Below are 10,831 nucleotides of genomic sequence, written 5' to 3' on the forward strand. Positions count from 1 at the left end.
GACTTCCATCATGGTAGACAATATTGCAAGCTAAAAAGCATGATTTCTGAAACTAGAGTACATGGTTGAAATTCTACATTACCACTTGTGAAACTTATATAACTCCTCTGTCTTAGTTTACTGATAGAATGAGAATAATAAACGCTAATCCCAACTGTATAGTTTTGTGCACTAAAGAAGTAAAAATGTGTAAAGTGCTCAGTAAATGGGCAAATACACAATGATCATTATTTGAAAATGAAGTCATTATTACCATAATAAACCAAAAGAAACTTCAGAATAATCATTGTTACTAAAAAACTTTTAAACAGAGCATGGAACAAATAAAAATAAAAAAACACACCTGTTTTTATAAAATGCAATGTCCAATGTATTGAGAAGTTTTAAGTTGTGACAATAATTAGTCTAGTCATTCCACATTTCAGGATATTAAAATTTTATCAATAAATATAGAATATAAAATAATATCAATAATAAATAACAATTGCTACTAACAGTTATTGAAAGCTTTCAATAAAGAGAGGCCTTCCTTTATTTCTAAAAGAAAGAAAATATAAATGCGTAGCATCAAATATCTCTGATGAAAGACAGTGCTGAATGAAGAAATAGCATATTGGGAACAAGGTTTCAAGTATTGTTAATGCACTAGGACTTCATGAAACAGATTCTACCAACATGAGTACATATATATTTCACTTTTCATGAATTTTCTTTTTTGGAAAGAAGAGACCCATCACTCTGTCACGAATCTGCTTGGTCTTGACACCATATACCAAGGGATTGACTGCAGGGCCTACCAGAAGGTACAAACTTGCAAAAATTATGTGGACGCTTGGGGGTACCTTCTTGCCAAAGCGGTGAGTTAGGAAGCTAAATAGTGCAGGTGTGTAGAAGGCAAGAATAGTGCAGACATGGGCAGCACAGGTGCCCAGTGCTTTAGAGCGGGCATTCTGGGAAGAGAGCTGAAAGACAGCCTGGAGGATTTTGATATAAGATGTGGCTATGAGCCCTAGGTCCAATACCATCACTGAAAGGGCCACTGAGATTCCATATACTCTGTTAATGAAAGTGTTGGCACTGGCCAACTTCACCACTGCCATGTGCTCACAATAGGTATGATTGATGACATTTTGGGTATAATATGGTAGCCTCTTAATGAGAAGAGGACCAGGAAAAGCCATAAGTGTAGTTCGGGTCATGCTACCCAGACCCATTTTAATCACCATGGTTGTTGTCAGGATGGTTCTATAATGCAGTGGGATGCAAATAGCTACATACCGATCAAAAGCCATGGCTACTAGGATGGCTGAATCAATTATACAAAATGCGTGAATGAAATACATTTGTGCTAGGCAGATATTAAAGTCAATCCCATGAGCTTCCAACCAGAAGATACCAAGCATCTTGGGGACTACGGAAAAGGCAAGAGCCATGTCATTCACTGCCAGCATGCAAAGGAAGAAATACATAGGCTGGTGGAGGCTAGGCTCTAGTTTGATGGTGACAATGATTATGCTGTTCCCCAGCAGGGCCAGGACAAGCAGGAGGCAGACAGGGATGCCAATCCAGCAGTGAAAGTCTTCCAAACCGGGAATACCAACCAGGAAGAAAGAAGAGATGTAGGCATGTGTAGAATTGTCTGTCATATTAAAACTTAGTAAACTGCATGCTCACATACTCAGTAGACAGTTAATTCTCCACTGAAAGAAATCGTGTAACAGAGTGATTCTTCTATGGCCCACCAAGTAGAAAATCCAGACCCAGGATATAATAGCCTACCTGGAGGGCTGACTCCTCCTAAACCTCTGTCAGTAATCAGGTGTAACACTTTGCCATTCTAACTTTCAGCATCTTCACCTGCAAATGAGAAGACTGAGTTAACATCTTTCAGATAATTGTTCCTAAGTTTTTAAATTGTATTCAATTCTATCCTGTAGTTTTGATTTCCTATTAGAGGGTCAGTTATATAAGAGCTGTATTATTGTGTGAAATCCAACATGATTCTGTGATATAAACAGTTTTAGAGAAAAAACAAGTTGACTTTTCAAAGAAATTGATATCAAGTGTGCATACATATACATAAACACACACAATTAAGTTATAAGAGTTTCAAAAATAATAATACTTATTCATAGTTAAGCATACCAAAATAATTAGCAATTTAGAATAAGATTTTATAATCCTAAAATATAGAACATACTTATAAAAATTAAAGGCAAACAAAATTAAAGCCTTATCATTAATCAAAGACAAATTTGTCCCTATTTTCAATGAATTCCTTAAGAAGACCTGAAGATGTAGAGCATAACACAATCATATTAACAGAAAAAAGGAATATATTCTTTCTTCATGCTGTCAAATGATTTAAAGTTGCTGCAAAGAAGCACAATAGTTGTTAATAAGCTCCATCTATTTTCTGCAAAGCCCTGATTTCCAGCTGCAGATATCAATCCTTCTGTTTTAGCACCTTCCCTGACTAACAATAGTGCAGGAGAAAGCAAGTGCAATTCAGCCCTACTGGTCTCTGCAGCAGGAGTCCTTTCTTGTGACTCTTGTTCTGACCTGTCCTTTTGTTTTGCTAACTGACCCTGTTGTTCTTCCTAGCATCCTGATTCTTCCTAGTATCATACTTCTGGCCTTTGCACTTCACTCTTCTTAACATGCTTTTAACTTATAATTACTCCCAGCATCTCAATTTATGGTCCTGAACACCACTGATGTGAAAACACAAGATATATTGATAAATAATTCTTAATGGCAATGATTCCTTGAGTAGATGTCTAAATCTAAACAATATGTGTCTGTTGTGGGGTGGGGGCGATAATCAGCTTATGATATCCACATTCTACTCTCAATCAAACTGGAGCTATTCTAGACCTAGGTGAATAAGTATCTGAGGTGTTTCCTTGTTAAAAGTTAAAAATTTTTTTTATATACTTCATAAAAGTTCAGAACTTGAACTTTAGCACAGTAAAGAAACTTAGAGCTGTGGAAATTACTGCATAAGTGGATAAAGTCTATAACCCAAGACAAATATAAGAATTTAGGACAAAACCAGCAAATAGTGAACATTCAGAGTACGAAGAGGTCTTAAGTATTTATCAAACTCTTGCTCTTTGAAAATTCTCAAATGATTGTTTTCCACTTGGAAATTTGGTTGGCCAAGTTTCATTCTTACATTTGCTTCTGGGAAAATCAAACATGCAAAAGGCTAACCAACCTAAGATTACAAACAAGCATAATCACTCATGGTATATATATGTAAACGGTTTAAACTCCTTTTTTTAATTTTTAATAAACTAACTTACAATATAGTTACATGTCATCCACACCAAGAGAAAAGCTGCACTTACAAGATCATAACATGTCATCTGTACCAAGAGAAAACAAGTAAAGTGACTTCCTAACAAGGGAAGCTTCCTGTCAGAGCCATAGAATGTGGCACACAGAGGAAATTAAAGAGAACTGCCCCAAATCATGGTCTGCTTGTACAGTTACCCCTCTCACCTCAAAAGCTTTCTCTGTCTTCTCCCAAGCCTACTTTGAAATAAATTTGAAGAAATGTATTAATCTCAATAAGATTATTCTTTATATTATCTTCGGCTGTCTGCCAGGTAATCCACATAACTGCCCAGACCTCTCTAATTTTCTGCTGGCAATATCATTCTATCTGGTTCTGAAACATATAAGTACCTTATTTCTCTGGCAACCTAAGCTTTGCTATTTGCTGTTTCTGAGTCAGTCAGCATTTTCCTTTGCCTACAAATTGCCACTTCAGAGTAAAGAACTCTATTGGAATACCGTGGGCTTTTCTCTAGAGTCACTTTTGAGTACATTATATATTTTATATGAGGCATTGAAATAACACATAAAAATACTCCACAGTAACCTCTCCCATTCTTTTTCGCCCAAATGTACCTTATTTGTGGGCAACAACAAATACCATCCAACCACTAGGAACTCTCAGAATTGTCCTTGCCTCTGTATTTGTACCACTCCAGTCAAGCAGCCACAGGGTCTTCATTTCTGTTAATGATCTTACCGTGTGCTCTTTGTGTTTTTCTTGTATGTCATCTCCTTTCATCAGACTGTGATTACCCAAATGAAGGCCCTTAATCTCAGTAAACTTTCAGTGGAGTCTGAGGGAACACCTGATGTTTCTCTATGTCCTCCACAGTCCCTCAAGAATTTCACAGAGTTGTATCTTCCTCTCAAGGTTTCTGACCCACCAGCAATAATTTATTCATAGTCGTCGCCTACTCTTCATTTATTTCAGCTGCCACCTTACAGTATGATATTTTAAAATAGCTTCTGCTTATGAGTACAATCTCATAATACTTGACATATTGCAGAAAGTGATTAAAAATAACTATTATTCTTTAAAAATATGAAATTATAATTTATACTGAAGCAGCTAGACCAATATGCATATCTTGGAGTGTTTAAAAAATACCACAGTGTAGCCATCGGTAGTGAGGACTGTGTGGTCAAGTTGGTAGTAATGATTGCTTTGTAATAGGCTATTTCAGTGTTCAGGAGATCCCTCTGGAAGCCTGATGGGTCTCTTAGGAAAAATAAGATTGAAGGAAAAAGAGGTCTGGGCCAGGATGAAGCACAAAGCAGTAACAATGTCCCCCCTGGAAAACTGTACTTACATTGTAAACTTAAAAAAAAAAAAAAGGAGGTTAATGACTTCTGACATGTAATACACTCAGAATTGTTACTCCTGTCCTGACATGCAAAAGCTAGGCAAAATGAATATCAATGACTTTCCTTATAGCCTTTATAAAAATGAGGTTACAGGGCAAATCATCCAACTCAAACATAGAGAGACAAGCATTTCCAAGGAGGTACAGCTCATGGTATCAAGCTGCTTGGAGCAGAGGTCATTTAAAGTTACAACAGTAAACACACTTCACTATGAAATCTGACCTGTTGCTGGGAGCTGCATATAGATTGTCATGAGCATGAGAAACTCTATTGTCTTCATTCAGAGGTGTCCCACATATTGCATAGACTTAACTTGTAAAGACACCAACAGATTCTCAGTTAGGATCAAAGAAATATCCCCTGTTGGAAGAGAAGTCCATGTGAAACTCTCCCAGAACTCTCTGTATAAAAACAGCTTCCTCTGAAAGGGGAAGTCTTAGCTAAAGGACAATACTGGGGCCTTTTCTCTTCTGAAGTCAAACATTTCAGCCCACTCCATTTCTTCCTAATCTCATCCTGTGGGTTTCAGGGGGGATATAGTCAATAGAGGATAGGGCATCAAAGAACTAGACTGGAACCACTGCATCCAAGGAAGGGAATATAGGAAAAGAGGGGAGGAAAGTAACACAAATCCTCTTCCTCCACAACCTACCACCTCAACAAAACTTTAGTTCAGTGACAGTGGAATACATTACAACATAACCTTCTCTGAGGAGCAGTAGAAAGTGAAATCCCAGAGCTAAAAATAGAGCCATAAGCAGACATTTCTTATCCATAAATATAATTTGCCTTTTTTCCCTGAGTTCATTAAGATTGTTTAATTATATTTAACTGTCACCTATTTGGCTATCCTATGGTGGATTATGATTCTCTTTTATGTTATTGACTATATAGAGTGACATTGTTCAATGAAAGTGTATAGGTTTCAGGTGTACAACCTATAATGATAAAAGCGTAATATGCTAAATAGACTGACAGCTGAATGACCTTCTAGATGACCTACTGGATGAAGCTGGGGATGAGAGGCCTGAAGCAAGCCACTGCAGCTGCCAGGGCTGAGCCCTTTGCATGAATTTAATGCATTGGGCATCTAGTTCTATAACAATAATACATTGTGTGTTTGCCACCCCAAGTCAAGTCTCATTCCCTCACCATTTATGCCCCCTTTACCTGCTCCTACCTCCTCACCCCACTTTTCCTCTGGCAATTGCTATACCAATGTCTGTGTTTATGAGTAGTTTTGGTTTTAAAATAGTCCCTTTAGCATTTCTTGCATTTCTGGCTTGGGAGTGATAAACTCCCTTAGCCTTTTTTTGAATGTGAAACATCTTATTTCCCCTTCAATTTTGAATGATAGCCTTGCTGAATAGAGTGTTCTTGGATTCAGTCCCTTGCTTTGCATCACTTTGTAAATTTCCTTCCATTCTTTTCTGTCCTGATGTTTTTCTATTGAGAAATCATTTGATAATTTAATGGACGATCCCTTGTACATAACTTCGTGTCTCTCTCTTGCAGTTTTTAAGATTCTCCCTTTGTCCTAAATATTTGTCATCATAATTATGATGTGTTTTGGGGTGTGTATTTTTGGCTTTACCTTGTTTGGGCATATCTGTGCTTATGTTACTTTTTTTATTTCCCACATCAGGGAAGTTTTCCGAGATAATTTTTTCAAAGAAATTTTCTAATCCTATTTCCTCTTGTTGTTTTTCTGACACCCCTATTATTCGTATGTTGCTTCATTTTATGTTGTCCCAAAGCTCCCTTAGGATATCCTCCTGTCTTTTAAAATTTTTTCTCCAATTGCAATTCAGTTTGGATGTGTTTTGATTCCCTGTATTATAATTTGCTAATTCTGTCCTCCTTTTCTCTTAGTCTTTTGTTGAAACTTTCTATGGTATCTTTTATTGCAGCTATATCACTCTTTATTTCTTCTTGTTTTTTACATAAGTTGTTGATATTTCCATTCATCCAGTTGATGAATTGTATGACACTTATTCTGAATTATTTTTCTGACATATTGCATGTCACTATTTCACTTAGCTTCTTTTCTGATAATTCCTCCTTTATTGGGGGGGATTCTCTGTCTACACATTTTTGCTCTCACTGAAGGATCTAGGTGTTGACTCAGGCAGGAGCTGCACATTGGATGGCAGTGGCTCATTAGGAGGTGGCTGCTTCTCGGGTTGTCACAGTAGCGGCTGCTCCTTAGTTGGTGGTGGCTCCTCTGGTGGGCACTGTTTCCAGCAGTGGTGGCTGCCTGGCTGATGGTGCAGACTGCTGGCACAGCTGCTCCTCCTCAGACAGGGTTGGCTTGCCTGTGGCTGCTACTCCTTGGACAGTTGTGAGCTGCTCAAGTGGCTGGTGCTCTTCAGATGGGGACAGGATGCTAATCTGGCTGCTGCTTCTGAGATGGGGTTGGGCTGCCCATGAGCTGCTGCTCCTTGAAGGTGGGCGGGCTGTTCACAGGGCTGCTTCTCCTATGATTGGGGTGGGCTGTTTGTGATCTGTTGCTCCTCAGATGGGTGCGGACTGCTCGTGAAGCTGCTGCTGTTCAAATGGGTGTGGGCTGCATGTGGCTACTGCTCCTTAGACTTGGGCAGGCTGCGTGGGGCTGTTGCTCCTAGTATGGTTGTGCATTGCTCAGGCAGCTGCTGCTTCTCAACTAGGTGCCGGTTGAATGTAGCTGCTGCTCTTGGGATGGGGGCAGCTGCACTGGCAGCTTCGGCTTCTCAGAAGAGCACAGACTGCTCTCAAGGTTGCTGCTCCTTGGAAGAGGGTGAGTTACGTGTGGGGCTGCCTTTCCTCACACAGTGTGGGCTGCTTGCACAGCTGCTGCTCTTCTAATGGGGCAGACTGTGTGTGGGGCTTCTGTTCCTCCCATGGGGATGGGATGCTTATGTGGCTGCTGCTCCTCTGATGGTGTGGGTCATGTGTGGCTGCTGATTCTTGGATGGGGCAGGCTGCTCACACAGCTACTGCTGCTCCACAGATAGGGGAGGTCTGCTCCCATGGCTGCTGCTCCTCAGATGGGTGCAGGCTTTGTGTGGCTGCCACTCCTCAGGCGTGGGTGGGATGCTTGTGTGGCTGCTGTTCCTGGGGGCGGGGGGTGGGGAGGTAGGGGGTTGATCCTCAAACCAGGGCAAGTTGTGCACACAGCTTCTGCTCCTTAGATGGGCAGGCCTCAGAGGCAGCTGCTCCTTGGTCTGGGAAAGGCTGCTCATGGGCTGCTTCTCCTCGGGCAGGAGCGAGCTGCTCATGTTGTCTCAGTGCCCTGGGCTAAAGTGTTGGGACTGTCAGAGGGGAGTATGCTTCAGTATTCACAGGAGCCTGCCCCTGGGTTGGCTTGAGTCTAGGTGACCATGAGACCATAGGTGAGCAGCCAGTCCCTGGCAGAGGTGGCTATAGAGTCCCAGGTGTTATCTGAAGGCACACTGGGTGGAGGTTGGGTTGGGCTCCCAGTTACAGCAGCTCTTCCCTTCAGAAAGGTGAGACCTCTGTGGAAAAACCAGCCACTAGGATACTGTTTTCAATGGTAGCAGAGGCTGCCTGGTTAAGTGAGCCTGTTTAGCCTGCCCCTGAAGGTCCTGTGGAACCTAACTGTGCCTTACTCTCTCTCTTTCTCTCTCGTTCTCTCTCTCTCTCTCTCTCTCTCTCTCTCTCTCTCTCTCTCTCTCACACACACACACACACACACACACACACACACACACACACCACAAGACCACTGTTCCTCTTTTGCTCCCTAACTCACTCATGCTTTTTCCCTCACTGCCTCCTTCTTCCTGCCTCTGGATTGTTATTGACCCACTCATGGATGGAGTCTCTTCTCTGGGTGTCTGGTTATGTGGCTTGCTCTCTAATAGATTGGCCAAACAAGATAAAATTTACCTTGAGAAGACATGACACAAAGGGAACAAAGCACAAATGTACTCATGACATCGATAACCCCAATATAAGTAACCATCAGAGAAAAGAGAATTAGGGGAGAGAAAAGAGCACAAAAGATATCACAGAGAGAAAAAATGGTATGAGAGAAAAGAAAAAAAGAAGAAACAGGAAGAAAAAGGAAAAATATATATGTGTATATGGGGTGAAAATACTAGAGAACAAACAGACAAACCAAAACATACAAACATCAGATATCCAGTAAAGAGTTTGGGGGCAGAATCTTATATAGAGAAAGTAAGGTTAAGATATGGATGAATTTGGGGAGGACCTCAGTTAAGTATAGAGGAAGTAGAATGAGGATGAGTGAATAAGATGAAAGATAAAGAGAAGGAAAAAAATGATAAAATTTTTTTTAAATTGATTAAAAAATAAGATAAATAAAATAAAATAGAATGAGGAAAATAATGCAATAAGAAATAGAAAAAAAGAAAACAAAGGAAAATAATGAAAAAGGAAAAGAGAGAGAACAAAATAATAATAAACTAAAATAAAATGAAAATAAAAAAGTTAAGTGTCATTCCCTTGGTTGGTTTAATATCACATTCTTCTGTACTATCTGCAGCTTCTCAATTTCCTGTTGTTAGAACTGAAGGCTTCTCTTCAGACCAGTCACAATGGATTCTTAGTGGCCGTTCAGATCTCTTTTGTGTGTGTGTATTCTTTGTAACACTCAGGGTGTAGTCTGGGTGTGGCTGCATTAGTTGCCTGGAGAATACATGGAAGGGCTGTCTGTTCTAGAGGAAATGGCTGCATGGGTCCCGTAAGTTAGGTATGACTCAGTGCCATACGCCCACCCACTTCTCCCGGACCCTCTCCTCTCCCCAGACTCCATAAGCCATACCTCCTCCTGTACCTCAGCCATGAGTGAGTGTCTGTATTTGAAAGGTCCTATGAACTAGGGTCAGAAAACAAAACCCAAGACCAAAAGGAGGGGAAAGAGCTGCACTCCTGCAAACCCCTGTCCTCTCGGCATGATGGGGCCTGGGCAGCTGTCCAGAATGCCCCCTCTCGGATCCATTTCTCATGACTGTGGACCCAGATCTAGAATTCTCTGCCACCATCAGTCTTGACGACCTCCTTTCCACAGTCAGACCCTATGTCTGTCCCAAGGGACAGGCCTCGGTGCCAGGTAGTTTCCATCTGACCCTCTGGACTCCAAGGTCTTGCAGTTCTCTCCAGTCCAGATCCCTGATTTTACCATTCTTCAGGTGTCCCTGCCCTTCTTTGCTGATAATTATCTCACCAGCTGTGTCTTCTTCACCAATTTGGGCTGTATGTTATTCGATGTAGTTGCTGATTTTATCTGTTCTGGTACACGGCTTGGACATGTCCATCTACTCCACCGCCATTTTATCTCTCCTCTACCTGACTTTCTTTAATCTGTCTTTTTTTTTTTTATGGTTGTGTCTGCTGACAGAGCAAGGAATGAACGTAAATGAACATATCAATAAATATTATTATATGTACCATTTATATCTAAATTCAGCTAATTTTCAGTTCCTAGTAATATCTGCCACTTTGATTCATTACCACCTGAATCTCTCTGTCCTCTTCTTCTTGCTTATCAGGAAATTTCTCCTTCAACAATGAAACACCTTTCTTCAACCACCTGTTACCCATTTATTTCATTGGTAATTTCCAGTTTAAAGCCCTCTATGGTATGATAATCCTTGTCTCTCTGTGAAAAACTTTGCCAACTAGACTGCTTTTTTGCCTTTAGCTGTAACTCATTTCCAAAGTTACTTAGATCAGTGCCTTTTCCCACCATCACCATCAGGGAGTTTATTTCATTCATCGGCTATACAATGGAACTTTTTTTTTAAAATATATTTTATTGATATTTTACAGAGAGGAAGAGAGAGGGATAGAGAGTTAGAAACATCGATGAGAGAGAATCATCGATCAGCTGCCTCTTGCACACCCCCTACTGGGGACGTGCCCGCAACCAAGGTACATGCCCTTGACTAGAATCGAACCCGGGACCTTTCAGTCGGCAGGCCGACGCTCTATCCACTGAACCAAATCAGTTTCGGCTACAATGGAACTTTTTTGTTATAGTCCGCATCTCTCTGAGAATCCTGCAACATCCTCAATATTTGTATTTAATTGAAGGTCCACTCTGTGTTTTAAAGTTTTGTGTTTTTCAGAAATGTATAAAGACATGTATCCACCA

General features: G+C 40.5%; 1 protein-coding gene across 1 annotated transcript; it reads right to left on the bottom strand.

The window, feature by feature from the left end:
• Positions 1-692: 692 nt before the first annotated feature.
• LOC311627728 (olfactory receptor 52P1-like) lies at positions 693-1,646 on the bottom strand (the record flags this gene model as incomplete). Its single annotated transcript, XM_084894288.1, has 1 exon — positions 693-1,646. The coding sequence occupies one exon, from the start codon at positions 1,644-1,646 to the stop codon at positions 693-695; it is 954 nt and encodes a 317-aa protein (XP_084750414.1).
• Positions 1,647-10,831: the final 9,185 nt, after the last annotated feature.

Source organism: Pipistrellus hanaki (genome assembly GCF_964339955.1).
Source record: "Pipistrellus hanaki genome assembly, chromosome: 9".
In the NCBI taxonomy this organism is placed as follows: domain Eukaryota; kingdom Metazoa; phylum Chordata; class Mammalia; order Chiroptera; family Vespertilionidae; genus Pipistrellus; species Pipistrellus hanaki.